Raw genomic sequence first — 24,459 nt, forward strand, 5'->3', positions numbered from 1 at the left:
GACAATGTTTTTGGTCTTCGTATCAGGTTGCTAAGGACTAAAATCACAGCAGTTTTTACTCTCCACAGACCATGCCAGAGGAAAGCCAATATGTGCGCCTAGCATTCAGTTTCTCAGTCTCCAGGATTACAATTTATTAAGCCAGCTTTTGTACTTCAGTGCTAAGCAGGAACCATCAGCTTCAGGGGACTCATCAAATTCTGGAGCTGTGAGAAACTTTTCAGACCTAGGATTAGAATTGACTCTCCATGCCTTTGCTACTAAACTGAGCAGGAAGCCTGATGTGGGATGCTTCTGGAAGTATTTGTGTCTGTGGGAACCAGGCACCAGCTCAGTTAGGCACAGGTTGATTTTAATTATTTTTTTTGCAAAATTTTCTTTCTCTTTTCTCTTTTCTAACCAGTGTAAAGTCCACATCTTGCATGTGTTGATAGGATCTTTTTAGCAGCTAGTGGGCCATGGGAAAAGCTAGTCCCCTCTGGGTTCTTCTCCATTAACAATGCTTGTAGGTGCTGCTGCTATGCAAGTAATTATTACTGCTGCTGGTTTCTCCTTCACTTTTATTAAATGGTGTTTTCTGTTTGCAGCCTGCTGCTGGATGGTTTATTGGCTTTAGTTTTGTTCATATAATAACTCCTGCTTTCCTGCCAGCACCAGCTTCACTGCCTGGGGTAATGATTTTTTGGCTGTTCAAAAATGAGTATCAAAAGGTGTCCATTTAATTACAGGATATCTCGGTATAGATTTCCTGTATGTGCAGTGCAGTAGTCTGTTCCCTGCTGCAAATCAGGTTCCCTGCCCTCTGTCCATTTTTGTCAGGGAAAAGGTGGGACCTAGGTTCAGCGTTAAGATAGCTGGCTTTTCGCTCTCTGTAAATTTAGGCCTGTCTCTGTATGCACTGGAATAGGAGTTTTGTGGGAAACCTAAAGGCTGACTTGGAAAGAAGCAGTCTGCAAGCAGTGGAATTAATAAAGCTTTATGTCCTGTAGCATTGGCTTTCTCAGGTGGATTCCCTGGGGTCTGACAGCAGAGTGAAACCCCTGTGTGGATCCACGAATGTTTAAAAGAAATTTGAGTTAATTTTTCCGGCTTTTCCTCAAGAGAATCCCTGGTAATAGGAGTTCATTTTCATTCAACTGTCTGTCTCCGTTGCACTGATACCCTTGGAACTGCTTCTTTTCTGCCAGATTTGGTAGAAATTGACTGTTGGGCTTTTAAAGTTAGTAAGCTAGGTTACACAGGCAGATGTGAGCACAGAGGATTTTTGTCTTGTTTCTGTAGCAAGCCAGGTTCAAAAGATAGAAATTTATTAAGTATCGTTTCACCTTGTGGGTGTTCCAGGATGGACAGAATAAAAAGCAATCTATACGTATGAACAAGGTATGGAGCAGGTTTTGGTCAACACAAGCTTGTACTGGATTAAACTATGCAGCTGGGAACTGGGAGACTTTGCATCTCTGGAACTTCTGTGCTGTGGTGTTGTGTTGCCTGAGTATTCCTGCCCCATTACACAGAACCATCTAGCCAGACTCACTTGCTGCTCTGAAATCCTGTAATGTGCCCCATTATTTTGTTTTCATCACCTTCCTGCTCTGACAATGGAAAAAACTGTACTTCCAGTAATATGTCATTTGCATTAATAGCAATTGTAGATCAGTTGGTTAGAGAGAAAGAGCATTGCCCAGCCTCCCTCACTCCCCCATGCAGACACTGTCTGGAGCCACTCTGTACCTCCTCCCACTGCCTGCCTTCCTGCAGAGCTATGATACTACGGCTCCCTCCAAGAGCCTGCAGCATTCCTAATCCATCCACTCCATCTCTGTCTGCCTCTCCTTGTCATTGACTGAGGCCTCATGGGCTGAAAACAAGCCTGGTTTCTAGTGATTGCTGTTCCCAGAACTCGGGAGGCTGAAGGGGGTGGAAGGGAGATAAACATCAGAGTTCAACATCCAGACAAACACAGCAGAGCGCACACAATAAATACATCCACCCCCAAATGCAAATACATCAGAAGAGATTCCTTCCCCAGGGCTCAGAGCTGAGCAGGCTCAGACAGGAGAGCAAGACGATATGAGGTGAGTGCAGTCGCAGGGACCTCCCCAGCTCCTCTGGCCACTTGGTTTTCTGCAGGCCTGAGAAGGCACGAGGGTGATCCTCATCTTGTTTAGCTGTTACTACAGTATGACTCCACTGATACCTCCCGATTTCTTCTGGTTTTGAATGAGAAGGGTGTTGGACATGAGGATTTCCTCTAGCGCTGAGATAACTGATTTGTGTCGAGAATAGCAACTGGGACGTGTGGGTTTTGGGATATGATCTGAGTTGGTGCTCACTCTTTCTCCATTAATCTCTGTTCCTTTGACACAGGCTGTTTGTCTTGCTATCTGTGCTTTACAGTGGAGTAAGCAGTAGCATTGTGCTGCAGAAAATGTATGGGAGGATCACATCCCCCAACTTCCCAAATGTCTACCCAAATCACAAGGAGAGGATCTGGAATATTACTGTCCCCAAGGGATATTCTGTCCGTATCTACTTCACCCATTTCAATCTGGAGCTGTCCTACCTGTGTGAATACGATTATGTGAAGGTATGTGTAGGGCAGGGCAATGTGTAGCAGGCTAGGTTGTTAAAAACTGTGTATATGTGATTCTGGACACACGCAGGGCCCAACGTAACTGTGATTGCACTTGATTCTAGTCTGCTAGTAAAGTTCAGGCTCAGCTGATTTCTAAATTATGTGTTTATTGAGGCCCACGGGACCAGGAAATAGAACTGGTTGTTGGGTTGGAACATCTGAAACTGGAGTTGTTTCTGCTCAGAAAATTCTGATTCCCCTCTTGTGAAGCAAAAGGCTTGAAATTTTGCCCAAAACAACATTTGAGCTTCGTTTTGCTGAAGTTACAGTATGTGTTTTAAATTGACAAGTACTGCTTTACACAGAGTATGAGAGACCTTAAAGTGTAACCGATAGTCTAAACAAGATACTGTCAGCTTGTCTAAACATGCACTTGCAACACTTGCAATGGTGTGTTTGCTGGCTAATGTGAGAAGCAACCTCAGGAAAAGAAACAAAGATACTGGAAGCCTTTGAGTGATAAGTGGTGTCCCTGAAAGATTTGTACTCCATGTGCTGCTGGCATGTGCTCTAATCCGGGCAGCCCTGTCACGGTTTGAGGCCATGCTGCCTCTGCCCTCTTTCTGTCGTTTGCATGGACCTGACACACGTTAAAGAGGAAGCTGTGTCACAGGGAGTATGCAGAACCAGTGCATCAGCAGTACTTAGATCGGGCAGCCTTGTTGCCATTTAGGAAGATCTCATTTCCATTCTTTTATAGGGCAAGTTGCTCCCATTCCCCAAATCCATGTTGTTCCTCATGTAATTTCCCTTTGGGCAGGACAGAGTACTCATTTCTGGTAGGTCTGTAGTACACGGTACTATCACTACCATGTACAACATGAACCTCATGTATGAGAACATTTCTCTTGTACTAAAAACATGAGATAAATGAGGAGCCAGAAGTGGAATAAATTAATCACAGAGCGAGTCACTAGTTTAAAGAGATCTCTTACTATACCTTTGGATTTGTCAGTGTATGAAACGTTTTTACCCCAGTTGTCTCTGGTTTTACCAAGATCTGACTGTCGCTGAAAGCACCAAGTTAACAAGAGCATTATAAAGAAAGCATTGTGCTGGTAGCCCAGGCTGGTATCACAGCTTTATATGGGCCTCTGAAAGGAAAAAGGGAGACAAAATTATGGGCTTAAGTCACACAAAATAAGGGAAATCTTATCTGGATCTGGATTTGGACTGACCTCCAGAAGCACCTTTTGAGAGCATGCAAGCCTCCTTTCTCACACCGTTAAACACATGCTTTCCAAGCTGTGGCAGCAGGTTGGGAAGAGCAAAGCCCTGTGCTCATCTGGTACATTTGCCCATTTCACAGCTGAGCTCTGGTGGGAGGACCTTGGCTACGCTGTGTGGAAAGGATAGTACGGACACGGAGGAGGCTCCGGGCAACAAGACATACGTCTCCGTTGACAACAACCTCATGGTAGTGTTTCGGTCTGATTACTCCAATGAGAAACTATTCACAGGCTTTGAGGCCTTTTATGCTGCTGAAGGTAAGAGACCAGTCCTTCTTGTAGGTAGAAGAGATGCAGCCGTGGTGGCGTTGGTGCTTCCCTCCGCTCTCATACGCTGTGGCTGCTGGCGTTAGGTGGGAGAAGGCAGTCTCATCGTACGGAGGCAGATGCCAAAGGGCACAGCAGGCAAAGGCAAACATAGAGTGGCTCAGACTGAGACAATGTTGTTGAAGGGTGTTGGTTGCCTAATTCTGTGCTTCACCCATTAGATATTGATGAGTGCAAACAGCTGTTTGACGGTGAACCCCTCTGCAATCATCACTGTCACAACTATGTGGGGGGCTACTATTGCAGCTGTCGGACTGACTACACACTGCATGAAAACAAGAGGACATGCACAGGTGAGTTCTTGCTAGACCAGGAGATACTTCCCTACCTACAACATCTGCTTAAACCCAGTCTTGATACTAGCATTGAGGTGAAAGCTGTGGGTTTTCCATCGTTGTTTTCAGTATTCCCTACGTGCCTGGTACAGCTGGAAGAAGGTACCGGGGGTTAGTCAGGGCTGTGAGCAGACTGTGCTCTACACAAACCAGGGTTTGCAGAGGGGCTGTGGGCTAATTGCTGCTGTTAGGGACAGCAGTACTGTGTGCAGTAAAGTGGTACGTTGCCAGTTGGTTTTGGTTACTTCTTAGGCACAGCACGCACCTGGGTTCAGCTTTAGACGGGCTGCACAGAGAAGCAAGAAACTGGGCTTGAACTTCCACAGACACTTCCAGTCTTCATGGCTGCCAGTGCAGCCAGCCTTGCAAAACTGTATCTTGCTTCCAGGGTACTGAGATACAGGGTATTCCGGACCCAAGTTAGTAGATACATTGGAAAAACTAACAATAGAGTGTGAAGTCTCACGGAGAAACAGTTTGCTTACCGTCCCTAGAAGGACACAGGCCAAGAAGCAGCATGGTCCACATATTGCTGACACCAGATACAGTGATCCACTCGTTACATGGGAGACAAGGCCAGGCACAGATCTTTTGTTCAGAAGGGCATACAGCGTGAGGTTTACCTAGTTGGCTTCTGCTCAGCTCTGCTTCTCACTTCACAGCTAGGGAAAGCTTATTTCAGGCAGCAAAGCGTCTGTCTGAATCAGCACACTGATCAGCACCTCAGGATTCGCTTTGGAGTGAAACATGTGCCCACACGTGGTGTCAGATTCATCCTTGGTGGGTGCAACTTTGCCCACCTGGAGCTGAATCCTGTCTGAAAAAAAAACAGCACACACACTGCTCACTAAGTGTTTTGTCATAGGTGGGAAGATAGTTGGTTTGATCTCCCTGGTGCTGAAATGCAGGATTGGATCTAACTTACCGTGCTTAAGGCTGCCTTGGCATTTAGCTTCCCAACTCCATTCTGTTAAAAATTCTCTCCAGCCACGGCTGCCTGGGTCTAATTCAGGATTCCTCATATCTCCAGTGTATTGGAACAGACCTATTCTTTCAGCCTCCCCTTCCAAAAGCAACGGCTTTTAGCACAAGCATATGGATTTACTTATGCTATAAAGCTTGTCCCTGGTCTTAATGTGAAGGTGCAAAATGAATAACTGTGCAGACTAGCAGCTTTGCATTGACCATTCATGTGTGCACAGTTATGCTCCCCTCCTTGAACATAACTCTAGCAGAGGGAGCTTATCAGCAATATTGAAGGGCTGGGCTACCCTGATGGCTGGAGATGTGGGCACTGGGGATTACTGTGGTGCAGCTGTTCACATTTCAGAGGCCTTTAGATTCAGGCACTGAAGATGCTCCAGCCACTGGGCTGGGCTGCAAAGCAAAGGTCTCTGCAGGTCGCCTCCATGAGATGAGGGCAAAAGCTGCCCCTTTGATTTTTGTGCTTCTGTCTGAGCAGGCTGATACTGACAGGCTCTTTTTTTCTCTATTTTCCAGCGTGAGATAATTAAGCTTCTGCTCGCTTAGGCAGAGATGGAGACAGATGTGCTGGGAAGAGCTGGTTTGCCCTCCCTCCTGACCTGCCTGTTGCAGTCCACCCAAGGGCTGCAGGCTTTTCTTGCTTGGTGACTTGTATGTCTTGGTTCCTTGCCTTTCAGATCTGCCTCCTGCAGACAATAAAGAGGCTGTTCCTTGTTGAAAGCTGATGACAGCCTCTGGGGCATTCATTTTCTTGCAGTTCCCATGTGTTACTAGGCAAAAAAGAAGGTAGATCAGGCAGGAGCTGGTAAAAGAGAAGCCATTGTGAAAGGCCTCTGAGCATCGCAGCTACCTGAAGACTTGAATTTCTTGTCCAGCTCTTGTTGCAGTTTTCAGAACTATGGGAGGTCAGGCAACAAGACCAGAACCACCCATTTGTTCCCTGATATTCCTTTCAGATTTGCTCTTGACTGCACCCAGACTTGTAGATTGAAACTATTTATATTCAAAGCTCATTCACTCTTTGAAAAGGTTTGAATTTTTTTTTGACCCAAATTTTGTGACTCTGGCTGTATCTCCCATTGGGAACTTAGCATTATAGCTGCAGTGCATTCTGGTGAGCAAAGCTTCAGAGTTCCAGGGGTTTGGTAAAGTAATATGAATGTCGCCAGGGCAGTTTAGGTGTCTTGCTTTCATACAAAGGACGGCAGCGGTGCCTTCAACGTGACAGATGCAACACAAGGAATGCTGTTCTTCAGCACAGTGGCTTGTGGCTTAATTGACACTCTCAGTCCCTTACAGTGCCTCTCGCTGCTCCACATTATATCCATTTGTTGTCCTTTAGACTGTACCCTCTTTAGGCAGGGACTATCTTCTTAAAACATATGGAGAAATACTGTGCTCCGTACTTGTCAGTGACTAGAGCTCCCCAACATGATGATTATTGCAAGAGGTTAACAAGTCAGAGCTGAGCAGCTGTAGGTGAACTGCTGAAGATAAAACAGGTCTTTATTTAAAAAGTTTGAGGGATTAAGGGAGCATTAGTCGACCAGCATTTCCTTGTTTCTGCAATTTAGCAGGAGTTGCTTTTAATGGTAATTTACGAGGCTCAGTTTCTCCAACCCCATGTCCACTCTTTAGTGCCTGGAGTAAATGGAGGAGGGACCCTTTTCCACGTAACCATGGGAGGGGATGGAGAGTCTTTTAGATGAGCCACTTGACTCCTTTCAGGTCAATGCATTTGCAGACTTCTGTGTTACCTTGGGCAAGTCACTTCATACCAGCTTTGAACATCCATCTGCAAAACAAGAGGTAACATCACTGCCTTGACTTACTGGGAAGATGCTTAGTAAGTGTCATAGAAGGTGGATGCTGCGGAGAACTGATCTGGGGGTAGAGTGGCTGGGCAAGCAGTTACCAAGGCTTACTTCTGCTGTATTTAATCCTGTTCAGAAGCTGTTCCGTGGTCAGAGTGAACTATGAGCAAAAGCACTTGAAATTTTGTCATGGCTAGGTGATAGCATTTATGACCCACCTTTCATTGGAGGCCTAATGAGCCACTGACAATGGGCTTGCAAGTTTTGAGGGGGTCATTTTTCAGAGTTCAATCCCCTGGCAAAGAGCTTGCTATGATTCTAATAAAAGTACAGCCTAAGCATAATTGAGCACTCTCTGGACAGCTCTAAAGCTTGGACTGAGAAGTCAAGGGACAGCATTTCTGATGACAGATGTTAAAAAATTATTTGATCTTTTTTGTGCTGGCTAGTTTATGACTTTCTTGCTTGCAGACTTATGGAAAAAAATACTGTCCTGACAAAGGGAGCTCCCAGTGGCCACGTCCAGGAGATATGAGGAAAAAAGCAAGGTCCAGTGTAAGCTTTTTAATCTTCAAGCTGCAAATTCCTTTGGACTAGCAGAGTATCTTCTGTTGAGTCAGCTAGTTTCAGCTACTCAGGTGAGCACAAGTCAAGAAAGTTTATTGGTGCTGACTCACATTTTTCCAAACTGTGTTATGAAAATCTCACATCAAAATTAGGAAACTCACTTTAAAGGAGACAGATGTAATGAAGTATGAAGAACTGTTAGTCTCTGTCTTCCTCCTTTAGTCCTTCAAAACAAGGTGAAGGCCAGTTTTCTGAATTTCTGGGATATTAATGGGGCACTGTTCTTATTTGTACTGTAACAGCATGTGGGGATCCCAGCTCTGTGCAGAGGCGAGATGCTTTTTGGCTACAAGAACACAGAGAATTCCCTACCCTGAAAGAGCTTCTGGACCAGCATCTGGGCAGCTCAGAACAATTCTAGAAGAGCATTGCTAGAATGTATCCGGGCTGAGGAGCCATCGGTGGAGTCTCCTGCCTTTGGTACTGGCCAGCATCTTGTGCTTCAGTGGACGATACAGTTCAGTAAGTGATTTTTAAAGTATACTCCCATGCAGAAGCATAATCCTGGGCAATAGATCTGGGGTTGTCTGTATGCTACTTAGCTTAAGCTGAACTTAGGGCACAAGCATATATAAGTTTGCCTTAAATTCCACGTGACAGCATGTTGCATAGATTAATTATATGGTATTTCTTAATGCTGTTTTTGTATCAGGTTTGTGTTTTTCAGCCTTTAATTTCATCATGTGTCCCTTTACCCTTTTATTACAAATGGCCTTCAGAAACTACAGTGTTTGGTCATAAGCAGTTGGCTGTCTCCGCGTGTGTATATGCGTTGTGTGCATGTGTTACTGCACAGTGGTCTTTTCTCCACCTTTTCTCTCTTACATGTTTTTATGCTGAGCTTTAGTCTAATAACATTCCTTTAAACATACTTTAAGGAAGGAAAGGAGATAATGTGATCATTACAGTAAATAGAAGCCAAAGTGTTGCTGTCTTCTAACTCTGAGGCTCCTGTAAGAGAGGATGTAACCTTACCAACCTGAGTATCCCTTGTTTACACAGTAGATCCCATAGAGTCAAAGAGCCATTTTGTTTGGAAAAGACCTTTAAGATCATGAGCCCAGCCGTTAACCTAACACTGCCAATCCACCACTAAACCGTGTCCCTAAGCGCCATTTACAGATAGGGGCGTTAAGGCTTCCATTCAGTATCTAAGACAAAACCAAGCTGCTAATTTGACAGAGAGCACATTTTAGCTTGTCAGACTGAAAGCGCAGACTTGTGATATCCTGAAGGAGGGGCTGAGCCCAGGGAAAAATGGTTTTGTAGGTAATACGAAAGGATTCTGATGCAGAGCTAGCAGAAGATTTGAGATTCTAACTTCCTAATGATTTCATCAGGGAGTTAGAGGTGTAAAGATAGTACTCATTATATTGTGGCTTGTATGCTTAGTAAGACTTCCTGCTGAGTCTTTTTCACACCCAAGGATTTCATGTTTTCATTCCTCTCTTCCTATAATTGCCTCCAGACTACTCCTGTAGGGGCTGTAGAGCTGGGACAGATAACTAGCAGTGTAAGGAAATTTCAGTTTTTAAGAGAAGCAGATTTTTTTTTTTTCACTTATATAGCAGTGAGCAGTATATTGCTGCCTGTGAAGTAGGTTTTGGGGTGTTTCCTAGCCTGGCTTGCAGCAGGTGGAGGGAAGCATTATAGTGGGACCTTAAAGCCTGGGGAGAGGCAGTGAACTCTGTGTCACTGGCAGTATTTTAAGCAGCACCTGCAGCAGCTCAGGAGAGCGTGCTGGAAGACATTTTATTCCTACATAGCCATCAAATGTTTCTGTAGTTTGAGGCACAATCAGTGGAATTACAGAAACGTGCACTTAGCTGGGAAGAATGAGGTAATAACAATTAAGGAAAAAACATGCTTGCTGATCATCCTCTGCAACTATAGCATGAAAGGAAAAGATCTAATTCCTGTTGTAGCTCAGCTGATTTCTGTTGGTGCAAAGTGGTGTGCTGTTAGGCTGGATTCAGAGGCAGACAGAACCTCCAGGTGAATTAGTCGAGCTTTCTCAGCTTCTTTGGACCAAGAGGGGCATTCCAGACAGCATTTGAAAATTAGGAGAGTGCTCAGTTTTAACAGAATAGGCATTTCTAGGTGTTTATTAACTGTTCTACTCTGTGTATTTGTCAGCTATGTTTGAAAACCTAGGACAATGAATTCAGAGTGGAACAAACAGAGATGCTCAGTCACTGGGGTGATGGATAGGTTTGCATCAAATAAAAGCAGCTGCTCATAACTTTCTGGGGAGACGGACAGAGAAAGATTGTTCTGAAATTACAGCTTGTGCTAAAAGAAACACTTGGTACCCAAGTGCATCATTCCTTGTGTTGTGGTATTGCAGTTGTGCTAAGAGCCACACAAACATGAAATAAAAATATTATCCTTTTACCGGTTCCTGCTTTCCTTTCCAAGTAAACACTTGTATCCAAATACCTCCTGTAGCAGCAAGTGGGGCTATTGCATAGGTGTAAGGTGGAAGCAAGTTTCATTCTCTGAAGTAAAAGGAGCCTAGAATCTTGGCTTATGAAATCCATGGTTAGTTAAGGGATAATAATGTTCATTTTCTCATTCACAACTTCCATTCCATTAAAATGGCAATCTTAAACTATGTGGTCTGTTTTAGGTGATAATCTGGAATTAGTGACTGGATGATGGCATTTTTGTTGGTGGAGGTTAGCATGGTGTGTTTGAGGATATAATTCAAAGTCAAACAATTTCCCTCTTACAATTAATTCAGTGTCGCAGTGGTGCAAAAATATGCTGGTGTTATCAGCCAGTCCAGCATTCCTCATCAATTAAAGGATTGCTCATACAGCTTTTGCAGCACATCATAAAGCCTTTGTTCCCAGCTGATCAAAGCACCACTTCACAGTGATCAGATGCTGTCAACAAGCAGAGATCCTCGGGGCACTTGTGGCTGTTCCTTCTTGCTTCTCTTCAGCAGGGAGCATTTGTGGCTCCAATTGTGTCGGCAAGAGGCACAGCTGGTTTTGCTCAGAGAATACAATTACATTCTAAATGTCTGGCAACAGAGGCATTAAAAAGAAAGCTGCATTCAGAGGCTTCTGGAATTGAGGAGCTGATAGCTATCCTGCCACTATGCACTCTGGTGCAGCAAACAAGCTGCAAATTTAACACCTCAGAATGTTTCTGATGAGCTTCCAGCTATCACACTTATTTCTGACCTCCAGGCTTGTGACCATCTTAAGTGGCGTTTCCCAGTGTCCTTCCCTGCGCCACTTCTGAGGCAGGAGGGCTGGGTAACATCGTGCCCTGGTCCCACCGCCACAGAGAGAAGGAGGGCAATTTTCTCAGCAGTGACAAATGTCCCCTAGTGAAACGTGTGAGACTAGCTTCATGGCATAGGTGGGTAGATACTGTGGCTCTGAAACTTTCTCAAAGGGATAGACTAGTGTAGAAAAAGATCTGCTACGCTTACCTAGTATGGGTGAACTGAGTTCATATAATTATGATCATCATTTTCTGTTGTGGTGTGTTTTTTGCTAGCCCACTGTCTGAGCCAGGTTGTTACAGAAAGAACTGAAGAAATCACCAGTGCTGACTATCCAGTGCTTCACCCCTCCACCTGTCCGGGTAGAGAATGCCTTCCTGATCATGCTGGAATTCATGGAGACCTTTAATGTGGACACGCAGCCAGGAGTGTTGTGCTCTTGTGATGTCCTCGCCTTAAGGTAGAGATGAGGTTTATTGCATTTTATCACAGCTTTTGCGAGACAGGCCCTGTTCTTTTACTGCATCTTCCTCAGCCTGTATTTTGCCATGTTAATTTACAGTTTTGTCTCCCTATATCTTTCCTCCTTTATTTCTTCTTCTTGTCCCTTCAGTTTTGCTTTTTTTTTTCCTTTTTTTCTTTCTTCCAACACCTTCCTCGTTTGGGAAGTTCACCAAAAACAAAGCCGAGCACACACATGTGTAATGACTTCATAGATTTCATCACAACCTCTGCCCTTATCATAGATCAGTGATGCCAGGGGAGTCAGTTAAATCTTTTGCTTTCAGTTTACTTATCTATAAAATGGACCCAGTGATTGCTTCCCAGGAATTCCGTAGCACTTAGGATGCTTGGAGAGAAGGTCCACTGTGAGTTACTGGAGTGATGAACCATCACTCTAACCACCTGCCTCTGTTTTTAAATATTGTAAAAAAGGATCATTGAAATTCAGGGAGCCATTGTATTAAAATCAGTTTGTTCTTCCATAAACCTCATGGGGGAAGCAGTAAAGACAGACTGACTGCCTTCTCTCATTTTTTTTCAGGTTAGAACACCCAAAAAGCGATTTGGCCCATTCTGTGGAAAGACTGCCTGCAAAAACCGAGACACAGGCTGGTGTTGTGGGTCCTGCTTTCATAACGGGTACTCAGGAGCACACACTGGGGTGGAAGATGAAGTATATGGCACCAGGTGGGTAGGAGATGGTGGTTCAGTTCCCAGGTCCCGACTGTTCCCAGAACTTCATGCTGACAGGCCTGAATAGCAACCAGATAGCAGCGCTTTGGAACAGTGGTTTCATGCTTGGTTTTCAGTAGCATACCTGTTAAACAATGTAGCTACTAGTTAGCCTACTTCTGAAGTAAACGTTTTAGAGAGCTCCAGAATTCCAGCTGATCTTACAGTTCAGCCCACGTCCAGGCATATGATCTTGTTTTAGGGAACAATTTTCCCAACTTGTCAAGAGTTATGAGATGCGTGTTTGGGCAACAGACACGCTGGGTTGTCTTGTCAGCATAGCCTGGCTGTGTGCAAGCAGCTGCACACCTTCGATGTGACAGCTTACCTTGGCCAGTTTTTTCTTTTGTTCCCAGTAATTGTAGATCTGTGTCCATGTGAGTGAAACAGTGTAGGGAAAGGGCAGAGAAAGGGCAGCTTTTCCCTAAGAGCCTTTAGCAGTAAGTAACAACCAGCTCCTAAGGGGAATGTGCGGTTCCCCGATCCGCTGCGGGTTTGCCATGTCCCAGTCCTGAAGCACCACCCCATGGTTACCGCGCACCAGTGCAAGCGTGGTACGTTCTGGGGCACCGCTGTGCGGCTCCTGTGACATTGGATAGAGGCTCCTTGACGCGGGCGAGCCAGGGCGCTGTCAGCCTAGCCCTGTTGGACTTCATTTCTCAGGGATTAAGCATGTAGGTGCCTTTTCTCGTCAACAATTTCTGTTGCTCGCGGACGGTGGCTGAGTTGTATTCAGTACACTGAATTTGTTAGCAGCTGTCCTTTCTCTGATGTCCTCCCCAAAGAATTACATTTCTGTGTAAGCCTGTGTGCATGTATGGCCATACTGATGCTCTCTGAACACTGCTGCTTAAGATTTGCTTGTAATTATGTTGGAAGAAAGGAATTATTTTATGAAAGATTTCACAAGGTCGGTGTAGCAAGAATTTTTAATGTTCTTTCATTTGTTACTACATCTCTACAGGGAAGTTAAAACTGGAATACTTGGTCATTCCTGCTGAATGCCACATTTCACAGTTTCTTAGTGACATCCTGCTTCCCAGCAGGCAGTTTCAGAAGATACTCTTGTCTGTGTATGCTTACAATAAAATTTTAAAATCGGGGTTAGGAAGGCACAGGCTCACCTCAGCGGTTATTTTATAGGCTGACTGGAGAGCTGCACGTTTGCTGTTTGTGTGAAACCCAGAATAACTGAGCTGATGTGTGGGTCGGTGTTCAGTGCCAGTAGCGGGAAGGCTGGCTGTGTACGGAGGGAGAAAGGCTGCGATCTGTGGTGGTCCTGGAATGCACTGCCCAGCACTGTGCGCCATCATCGCTGGTGACAAGGCGGGTGTGAGTGCTGGAACTGCTACACCGCACATACAAATTAGCCTCCAGATTGTGGAACTCTCCCTCACGTTCACAGCCACACACCATGGCCTTTATTAGCACCCAATTTTAGATAGATATGATGATGGTGTAAGAGGTTTTTTTACACACTCTGAAAGTAGTGCAGAAAAGCAGTACACTTTAAGCAAATAAAAATCTGGTTATTGTTTTTCCCTTATGAATGAGCAAATAAAGATGTAACTCATGTTTTTTTTCTGTAATTAACCCTGTTTGATGTGGAATTAATTTGACCTTTTGTTCCTGTTCATGTGTCTTGCAGAATTAAAATGTTGTAAAGTCTTTGGTAGCGGAATGCCAGAAGGATGCCTCTTGGAACAAACCAATGGCAAAGTGCATCAATAAAAGTCAGTATTTAGATTTGCAAATTTTAAAATGTCTGTGTAAATCTTTTTATTTAAAACATTGGTTTTATAAAGACAATGATAAAAGTTGCAGTATGGGAAACATTTTCTTCTGTTTGGTAACTATTCCATTTCTTGTCAAAGTGCATTTTGTATTTGTAAGTTGGAAGATGTTTCAATTTCTGCCATTATTTTAAAATCTATAAAAACTGATTTGTTATTTTAAAAGAAAAAAGTTTTTTTAAAAAGTGGTAGCATCCTTAGAAATAGTGTACAATCTCCCAGCAGATTTGCTTAACGTTATTGTAGGAGAAAAATGTAGTACCTGTCCTCTTAAAGTACCGGTACAATTTATCCATAATTAGTCCGTTAGTAGTCTAGAATTAGAATTATTAAAGTTAGAATTGGTGGTTCTGCATTCTGATGGCATGCAGAGCGAATACCCCTGCCTTACACAGCCTTGCCTGTGAAGGGCAGCAGGACCTCTGGAAGCACACCACCAGGCTGTTAACTCGGGGAAGCAGCATTTGCTGTGCAGGTAAGCACACAGAAGGGTACCCCAGCTGTCACGCAGTAATGGCTGGGAGCTTAACACATTCTTGTAGTAGCAGTAGATCCTGTGAAGAGCCAGAATGGGGCAAGTCATGCAGAGTCACCTTCCCACAAGCCTGCAGTAAATGCAAAGGAGACCTAAAACAGCACCTGTAGGCTGTCACTTGTGTGTTGCTTTAAATGATGCCCTGTTCACTTACTTTCTTATTTTTGTGGTTGCTGTGAGATGCAGGTAAATATATATGCAGTGGATGGATATGACGGGTACTGGAAAAGCTCCAAAGGAGAAACGACCCTTTCCCGTCTGTGAACCAGGTAATGCATGGACGTACAAACAGCTGGAATTAGCGGTTATTGCAAAATCATGAGCAAGCTCGCAGCTGGTGCTGGCAGTTGTTGGTCCGTGGTCACGCTTTGTTAGGAGCGAGTGAGGCAGACTGTACGTAGTGCAGCACTGAAGGACACCGCTTGCTTTGAAGTAACGTGCTTAACGTGCACCCGAGTTAGAACTCCGGCATGTGTCCTGCACTGAAGGGAACAAGGCTCCATTCTGTGACGCTTCTGCCTAAATACCAGCCTGCTGCAAGCCACAGCTGCAGGCTCTGAACAGAGCTGCTCAGCTGCACTATTCCACTGTTCACGTAAAGCAGCAGCTGTGATAGCACGGCGCATTCAGATTTTCTTTTAGTACCTTTAAGCTGATGAGGGAGAACCACTTCACTGTAGAATGTTCATTTACAAAATCAGATTACCACCTTTATGTTACTCTGATTTTCAAAATGGCAAGTGCGGCACCTGCTGTTTAACAGGGAAGAACACCAACACCACCGAAAAGGTTCCGGTAACCATAACCATACAGTGTCACTGGCGCTCCCTGGAGCTGTTAAGATGGCCTCAGTCTTGCCCAAGGCTCCCTGTTGCAGATGAACGCCAGAAACTTGGTTCAGTTCCCCTTGAAGAGTAAAAAGCTGAACCTTCCATTTACTCCAGCTCTCTCTTGGAGAACGCAGTCTCATAAATAACTAAATCATTGCTGCTTTTAAATTGCTTGGCATTGTTTCTGACAGGAAGTATTTGTGAGGGGAGAAAGCCACTGAACACCCTTATTGCAGAGTACTGGCTTGGGCATTTTTTAATTTTTTATTTTTAATGCTTGGACTGCTTAATTAGTCACGCTGCAAAATTACTCAAGATCCAAGGCTGAGTTTTGGGAGAAACATCTTACACTGTAAAAACATAATTGTTCCTCTTATTTTCTAGATTAGAATATCCATATATTCCAGTTACCTTAATCTACATTCAGAACAAATACACTTACTTCTCCATGCCCAAATTCCAAAGCAAAACTGTCTTTCTTGATTACAGAACTTTTCCAAAGGATGTACGTAGTACTAATGAAAATTGTACTCTAAATCAAATACTCATTTGCAAGTGATTTTGCCACTCCAAAACAATCTAGGAATTACATTTAGAATAATTAATTTAATCCATACAAGCATAATAATCCAGTGTCCAAATCTTAAAATGTGTAACAGTTATTGCTGCCTTGTTTTGCAGTTTGTGGAAGGCAGCGAAGCGGAACTGTGGAGCACATATATGGAGGAAGGCGAGCCAGGCCTGGAGAATTTCCTGGCAAGTAACGTTAATTACAGAGCTCGTAGGAGGTGGTTCACTTTCATGTGAAACCCGGGTTCTAACAGCTGCTCATGGTGTAGTTGATCAAAGAAACCCCTCAGCTTCGAGGATTAAATTAGAGATTTTGAATAAATGCTCATTTAGCTATGAAGCAGCCCAGGCAGAAAAAAATTTTATTCATGAAGGTTACAAAAATGGTCTTGTCAACTTAGACAATGATACTGCGTTGGTAAGACTTAGTACCAACATCACAGCTATTTGTTTAGCAGGGAAAGAAGAGAGATTTCCAGTGAAAGCAAGTGAGGGGGTAGTTGTGTTGGGGTGGGAAGAACTGTCCCAGCAGCTGTTAAAAGACCTTTAGATTTACAAAATTGCATTAATAAAGTATATTGTTTTCTTTTAAGTAGAGCTACGTGGATTCTTGTAAGACCCACAGCTTTTGGATGAACACACAACCAGCAAAAGCGTGCAGAGCATCCAGGTACCTCACACTGTGCCCTCGCGTACACTCGCTGATGAACCCCCACAGCACCAGCTGTACAGCCCTTGCCGTGAAATTCCTGCCGTCAGCTGCAAAAAGTTTTTTCTAAACACAGTTTTACAGTATATAATAAGCTTTCACAGTCAGATTTTTATGTACATGGTCAGCTGACAACAGATTCTCAAAACAAATTAGAAACCATGTTATAAAAATTTGTTTTGACTATGACATGTATCCCCTTACGGCTTACGTAAACTTCCTCTTTCTCGCATCTCACATTCTTTCACGAGTATTGCACTTTCTACAATATAACTGAAGGGTCTTAACAAAAAAACAAGACTCCAAACACTTCAGCACATTTTCAATAGTTTATTTACTCACTTATAAACACTAGAGTACACAAAGCAGAATATATTGCTAATACTTGAGAATTATTCTAAAATTTTCACCGATTCTGCCTGAGGGTGAAGGAAGGCCAAAATTACTAGCAAAGACCACTCAGTGCTGCCAACCAGCCTTAAGGTTAACCTTTAGGTTAAAACCTATACCTGGACAATTTAAACAAAATTAAAGCCATGCTAATTACAAAAACTTACCATGAAGTTCCTTGCAGGGGGGGTCACAGTTAGTCTTTGGAGGTCCAAGAATACCATTTTTAAGTGTTACTCAGCAGAAGTAGCTGGTAATAGTGCAAGTGCTAAAATGCAAAATTCACAGATGGTACAGAGTTTGGAGATTATTCTGACTTAGGTGCAGAAATAGTAATAATAAAAAAATCTAAGCAACTTTTTGCAGTGGGATAGGAACAAAGGTGTGGGAATTACTTTTCAGCCTGAGTGTTCAGAACCCCTCCTTAAACCCTTTAAGATGTACACTGAGACCCAGCTGCTTTTTTAATACTGCAAGTGGAAAATCTTAACAGTAGTGCAGTTCTGTCCACTATTTAGATGGTCTTCTAGTCACAAGCCTCAATACAATATGCAGCAATGAAGATACAACTTTAAAAGTTACATAGGTTAATAACTGTCTAAATATCGATATTCAGAACTTCCCTACCTATACCACAGTAGTATGGCATCTAAAAAATTTGGATTGAGCTTCAGAGGGTTTTAGCACAAGTAGATTAAACAGTTCCTCAAGCTCTTACTGCCAGCAGAAATCTTGCACTGGTTTCTGCTGAAACATCCTGCCCTTTGTTAACAAGCTGCCTCTTGACACTTCTGCACCTGCAATAAACTTAAGTTTTTCAGATTAAGACTTCTGTCAAAGTCTGTACATTTACTAATGCTTTGTTCAGCCTCCCCTGTGGCTAGTTTTAAACACGAGTACAGCTTGCTTCTGGGCCCAGAGTGTTGCAGAACCCTACTGCCCGTGAGTGGACTGGTCAAGAAACAAGTTAAAAACCTGCAGCCCCAGAGGCGATGCTCTGGGTAGGACAGAAACACATCTTGACAGTCAGTGTCTGTCTCCCCCAACCCACTTCTGATGAGGAACTCCAACTCCTAAACGAATAAGCAACGTTCCTTGGTACAGATGCAATCCGGAGGGAACTGCTTACCATTCTAGGTGCGGGCACCCAACCGTGTGGGAACTGGATTTTAGATATATACGTATCACTGAACAGTGCAAAAATACAGTGGCTTAGAGTTGGGTGTCAGGTACCGATACATGATGAGCGGTGGCTCCGTTTGACTTGCCAACTTTTAGAGCATGCTTATCTGAAACAAATTGCATTACTGCAAAAAAGCTTTACAGAAGTTCATCTCAAAAGGGTAAAATTAATTAACTGCTATGAATTCTTTGCATTCAGGGCTGCAAAACAAAGACACATATTACTTAAATCAGTTTTATTTAAGAATTTCCTACAGTGACAAATCTTATAAAAAGCATCCAAACACGAAACTGCAGCAAACAGCATTCTTATGGATATCTTACAGACAGTGGAGCTTCCACCCTGAAGAGGCACACTGAGCTCGCTAGTGATCTCTGCTGCAAGAGCTACTGCAAAGCACACCACAAGCTCAATGTTCTCCTCACGAACCCCATCATCTTCAATTCACATTACCACACTTACAGATCATTAACAGAAAAAAAAAAAAAACCACACACCATACAGCATTCACAGCAGTTGACATAAGGGAAAAAAAATACAAATATTCATTTCACGTAACACATTCAACTAATTGATTAACTAGGTATAGAACCCACTTAAAGTCTTCCACATGTGGATGTCCTTTGAATGCAGTAAACACTCGTACTTTATTTGCTATCATTGCTCTCCGCACACTCTCTCACCAAAGCCACAGGATTGAGAGACATCTCGCCCAGTAAAATAAAATCCCATAATGCACCACCAGGTCTCTGCATGCGCTCTCTCCTTTATCTCGCACATACCAGCCCTCTCATGCCTCGGCACCACCACCAATCCCACACAAGGTTTCAAAAGTTCAAACAGCCTTCTGGTTCCATCTCACAGCCTTGCGTTCATAGCGTTGATACGACTCCATGAAATAAAGAGTAGCGGATAAAAATGGAACACCCACCGTCTAAGACGCAGCATGTGCAGTGTGATGAAGTATTCTTGGATGAGAAAGCATGTAGACAGAAGTATTCCTAAGGCAGAATATTTACAGCACTGCTTTCAATGAAGTGCTTCTTCCATACACATTTGAAATGAGATGAACTGCAGAGATTAAATGAAGCCTTCATATCGTACTTTAGTATGGAGGGGAGACAGTGTTAAAAAAAAAACAACACAAAACAAAAACGACACTGTGTTCTCCAACTGGGGTACTTGGAGAGTCTTATGGTGGGATCAAATTAAAAACAAGAGGGAGAGAATGCTGTTTCTGACCAATGGTTTCCATTTTGAACATGCAAAGAATTCAGGTAGCCAGGAAGTAAGGGATAAAGTATTACAGGAGAAACCTTTCCTATCAACTGTAGTGTTAGTTCACCTATCGGGCAAACAGCAGTCCACTTCCAAACATTCAGTATTCCAACAAGATATGTAACAAAACTTATAAAATTCCTTTTACCTTTCTTTTCTTTTTTTTTTTAAAAAAAGAAAAATGTCAAAAATACTGCTGAATATACTGCACACTGAACAAACTGATCTGGAAAAATTTAGTATATATGTAATTTACAGTATACTTACCATGAGTTAGAAAAATTTGATTTCCCACCATAGAGTCAGTATCAGAGCCCACTGCGTCTACATTCCCCAGCCTGACGACTTGGAATCCATGCTTGAACCAAAGCCTCCATTAAACCCACTGCTGGAGCCCGTGTTCGAGGCCGAACCCCAGCCTATTGCTGCCCCCGAGTTGGAGCCACCGTACGAGTTATTTCCTGAACTAAAGCCCTGGTTCTGCTCCCGCTGCATGTTGCCTTGGGGCTGGTTGTTTCCCGACGGCCCAGACTGGTTCTGCTGACTAGCCAACATGCCCATCATTCCCCAGCTGCTCTGCAGCGCTGCCTGTGCTGCCGCCATCATGGCAGGGTTGATGCTGAAGGCTCCGAAGTTCATCCCTCCGCCCATGTTACTGCCCTGGTTGTTACCCAGTCCTCCCCCACCTCCTCTGCTGTTGCCAAACCCCCCCTGATTCCCAAAGCCTCCCGGATTACCACCAAATCTTCCACCTCTCTCTAACTGTCTATTGCTATTATGCTTAGGTTCAGCATTGGATATATGTACGCTGATTCCTTTAATGATCAAGTCCTCTCCACAAAGAGACTGGGCAACCTATAAGAAATAAGGGATTGATTAAATGTGTGTCAGACTTCTTTGTTTTAAACGTTTGTAGTACAAGACAAAAAAATAATCCCATATGATTCTGAGCAGATAGTTAACCTGCAAAGGAAGCATATGCATATACTTAATCCTGTTTGAAGTGGTTTATCTTTGCATTCACTACGCTAACTGCAGTATAAAAACCATCTCTACAACAGCATCTGAAAAGTGTAACCTTAGATAATCCAACAGACCAAATCAAGCTAATACCACTGGAATTCTCAAGACAGTGGACAAGCATTCCATGCGTAGTTCCAGAAATAATGCTTTATCAAGCTACTGAAACGTAGGTTGTCTAAATACAAAGTTAAAATATGTGAAGACGTACCTGATCATCTGCAAATGTAACAAAAGCAAAAGCTCGGAAGGGTTTAGGAATGAAGACATCTAACACTTCTCCGTACTGGGCAAAGAACTGTTGGAGTTCCTCTGCCGTCATGTCCTCGGTGCAGCGCCCAACAAACACTTTTCTGCTGCGCAAAGGTTCGTCAGGACTTTGCTGGAGAGAATTGAACAGGGTGGGGAGAAAAAAATAGATCACAACTATCCTGGGGAACCCAGTTGCATTATGTTAAAGGGCCCTTTTTAATCTAGCTTGTTCTGAGGACTGAAGACCAAGAAATTTTGTCATTATAAATCAAAGACTTAAAATAACGAAAGTTCTGTTCAGAGAACATGCCTGCACCTTGGTACAGGTGGAGCAGAGTCACAAGAAAATGAAGATGCGAGTGATACAGTGACAAGGCCACTCCAGGAGACTTTTTGTGTTGGTAATAATGGCATATATACACACAGGAAAACCAGAAGCTACAGGATCAGTTTTGAATTGAAACAAACACTCATTCTGATCTTCTCTAGGTTAGTTATTCCATTTGCTTTATTCTCCATTTAGTCACAGAGCAGACAAGTTAAGCAGGTACTGCTGGAACCTAAAACACGTTAATTTTCAGATGTCAATCAGCACGTAATTCCCCCCCCTCCCCAGGAGTTATTTCCCCAACACATCTTGCTGACTTCCTGCTCACCCACCTGCCTGTTCTCCGTCCTTGCTCTAGCCTGTCCTGTCCATTTTGCAGACTGAAAAGCCACATCCAAGATAGGATTATTAATCTGTTCATCTGCTCACCTAACACAGCTGCTGAAGAAGCGCACTTCAAGCATTTTGTAAAAATAAAACTAGCAATAAATATGAAAGTACCTTAGAATTGGGAAGTTTACAGTCACACCATCTTCCATCTATCATGTGCCGCTGAGACATTACTTTCACCTGGGTTTCATAATCCGTAAACCGAACAAAACCAAAACCTTTTGAGTGGCCAGTTTTAATATCCTTCTTAACCTAAGACATGCAACATAAAAAAAAAAAACAAACAACAAACTTTTAAAAAAGTTTTTATTATCTCACCACATATGCCTACCTTTTCTGACAAAAATTACTCTAATATTGTACAGACAAAGCAGGGGCCTGTGATACCTACAGATTAAAATTATTAGCTTGCCTTGAGCCCAGGCATAACCTGATACAGTGTATCAGGACCAGGGGAGATCCCCCTTCTGGGAGGATAAAAACCTCATGTGCAAAGACAGAAGAAAACTGAGGCAGGTTCGTCTTCTGACTTTTGCCATCAAAGAGTTCTGTTGGAGAGTTTATCAGTCTTGTAAACACTCCCATCACAGCAACCTCTAATTCCTTAGCACGCACACACAGAGAACATACGTATACTCAGCTACAACAATTAATAACTAATATAAATGACAAAGCTCTTAAAAAGGCTGTGCCCATTAAGCTGATCTGCATAAACTGCCACTCCCAAACACTCCTGACCATCTGCACCTATACAGCTCATGGAACAAAATGCAACCCAGGAAGAGAGACAAAGGTTCAGATCTTCTCTGAGTTTATAAGGCTCTGTTTCTACTCAATTTCTACCTCATATCCCTCCTTGAGCTGCAAAAGGATTTTACCTGCACCATCAGAACTTCTCCAAACGTACTGAAATATTCCTTTAAGTCTTGTTCAGTGGTTTTCCAGGGAAGACCCAAGACTATTAAATCCGAAGTCTTCTGTACTGCTCGTTTCACTTTCACAGCTGATGATGCATCTGTTTCATCCATTTTTCTCTTATTATCTGAATATAAAGCAGTACATTAGACATCATCCTCAACTCTGCGAATTGCTTCCACTGATTATGAACCGCATGTTATAAAACCATAGACTACGATGAGAAAAAGGACAGACTACAAAGGACAAATGCCAGCTGCTGGGAGCTTATTACAATAATACATACCCAACTGCCTAACAGTACACAGAGAAGAAAGAACAGTCTGCACTTAAGCACTCCTCCAAACTGCAATCTGACTGAGCTAGTTCTGTGTTAGTTTACTACTAAAGTATTACCCAGTAAATTCACAATCCTATAAGGATGTGGAGAAGACAGGAATTTTAAACAAGAATACTTCATTAGCAATTTACTGCCATCCCCTCTTTTTCTGGGCAGGGGGGAGCGGGGACCAGGCGGTCAGGCTCCTCTTTTCCTGAGCAATTTTTCAGTGGTACTTCACACCAAACCACGGCTTGAGGAGAAGCATCTGTGAGTACACAGAGATCCCATTACTCCACAGTCTTCAAAGATCTACACAGGGCTGTAAACCCTCCAAGGCTAACGCAAGACTTTGTCATTACAGCGCTTGTATGGATAGAGAGTTAAAAATCTTACTGCACACCTGAATACTCAGTGGGGTCAAATCTACTGTGCAGGACAGATACCTGAATAAAATCGCTGATCTTCCGTAAATGAGAATGTTCAGTTAGCAGTGACTCACGCAGACCTCCTGACTGAAAAAGCAAGCTTGCACAAAAAAAGCCGAAGGAACGAAGACAAACCTTTGGGATAATTAACAACATAGACCAGGTTGCCCCATCCGGCTTCTGGCGCGTGCAGAATGCCCTCCACCAGCCGGACCCCCCGCATGCACTGCGACACCGGGTTCCTGTAGCGCAGCCCACACGCCCCGGGGAACTGGGCGGTCACTGTGGACAGCAGCACGGTGCCGTCGTCCTCCGAGGGGATCTCGATGGGCTCATCGTTCTCGTCCTCCGTCACCCGGATATACTCCGACATCTTTGCTGGAAGTTGCTAAAGTACAGGAGAGGGGGAAAGCCGGGCATAAGCACCCGCCGTGCTGCCCTCCATTTGCTTTTCGTCCTTGCGGCCCTAGGGTGCGCGCCTGGCGGTATTTATCTCGCAGCGGGGGCCCGCGGGACGCGCCCGTCCTCGGCCTTAAAGCCTCGGGCCCTGCCGCAGCGGCACACGGCCGTCCCAGGGCCCGCGAGCCAGGACGCGGCACGGCGGCACTGCCCGTGCCGCCGCCTGCGCAGCGGGCTCGGGGCGGGTGACGGGCCGGGGGGAGCCGCCTGCCAGGGCCCACCCCTGCCTACGACCTCCGGGCGCGGCCCCCCAGCACCCGCCGGCGACCCCAGCCCGAGCGGGCCCCACGCGGGCCCCACGCGTGTCCGCCGCGCTCCGCTCACCGGCCAGGGAAGGGAGCGGCGTCTCCGGGAGCCCCTCAGCGCCGCCGCGCCCCGGCCCGCCGCCCTCCGCTAGCACCGCACAAAATGGCGTCCGCGGCCCCCCTCAGAGGCCGGCCCGGGCTGCGGGGCGAACCATTCCCGGCGGCGGGGAGGGTCTGCAGCGGAGCGCGCTCGGCCGCCGGCAGCGCCGCGGGCCCCAGCCGCGCTCCAGCGCCGCGCCGCCCGCGGCTGGTCGAGGCCGCAGGCTGTGCTCTCGGGGCGGCGGCGGCAGACGGAGGGGCGGCCCCGGGTCCGCTCCCCCCCCAGCGGCG

The 24,459-nt window shown here is 44.5% G+C and overlaps 3 protein-coding genes across 8 annotated transcripts; 2 read left to right on the plus strand and 1 right to left on the minus strand.

Moving 5' to 3' along the window:
- Positions 1-1,947: 1,947 nt before the first annotated feature.
- On the plus strand, positions 1,948-8,413 carry LOC102051305 (MBL associated serine protease 2). Of its 6 annotated transcripts, none has more exons than XM_027802266.2 (6): positions 1,948-2,075; positions 2,368-2,587; positions 3,945-4,122; positions 4,353-4,484; positions 7,239-7,319; positions 7,796-8,413. In XM_027802266.2, exons 1-5 carry the CDS (start codon positions 2,071-2,073, stop codon positions 7,295-7,297), a joined length of 594 nt encoding a protein of 197 aa, XP_027658067.1. In that variant the 5' UTR covers positions 1,948-2,070; the 3' UTR covers positions 7,298-7,319; positions 7,796-8,413. The 6 variants fall into 6 exon arrangements, with proteins under 6 accessions (XP_027658067.1, XP_027658068.1, XP_027658066.1 ...); XM_027802267.2 differs by having other exon boundaries at positions 8,194-8,281; XM_027802265.2 differs by having other exon boundaries at positions 7,239-8,413.
- Positions 8,414-11,464: 3,051 nt separating this feature from the next.
- Positions 11,465-16,745, plus strand: LOC129735546 (mannan-binding lectin serine protease 2-like). The gene is given in 8 exon segments (XM_055704222.1): positions 11,465-11,649; positions 12,235-12,380; positions 14,074-14,158; positions 14,934-14,959; positions 14,961-15,005; positions 15,007-15,022; positions 16,265-16,333; positions 16,336-16,745. Coding segments are annotated over 6 exon segments (546 nt in total). The 5' UTR covers positions 11,465-11,649; positions 12,235-12,380; positions 14,074-14,136; the 3' UTR covers positions 16,704-16,745.
- Positions 16,746-17,177: 432 nt separating this feature from the next.
- Positions 17,178-24,300, minus strand: TARDBP (TAR DNA binding protein). Its single transcript, XM_055704219.1, has 6 exons — positions 24,149-24,300; positions 23,501-23,753; positions 22,582-22,745; positions 21,815-21,955; positions 20,945-21,115; positions 17,178-20,568 (listed from the first exon to the last, which is right to left on the minus strand). The coding sequence occupies exons 2-6, from the start codon at positions 23,736-23,738 to the stop codon at positions 20,038-20,040; spliced, it is 1,245 nt and encodes a 414-aa protein (XP_055560194.1). The 5' UTR covers positions 23,739-23,753; positions 24,149-24,300; the 3' UTR covers positions 17,178-20,037.
- Between the last annotated feature and the right edge of the window lie 159 nt (positions 24,301-24,459).

This window comes from Falco cherrug, chromosome 3, assembly GCF_023634085.1.
Source record: "Falco cherrug isolate bFalChe1 chromosome 3, bFalChe1.pri, whole genome shotgun sequence".
Lineage (NCBI taxonomy): Eukaryota > Metazoa > Chordata > Aves > Falconiformes > Falconidae > Falco > Falco cherrug.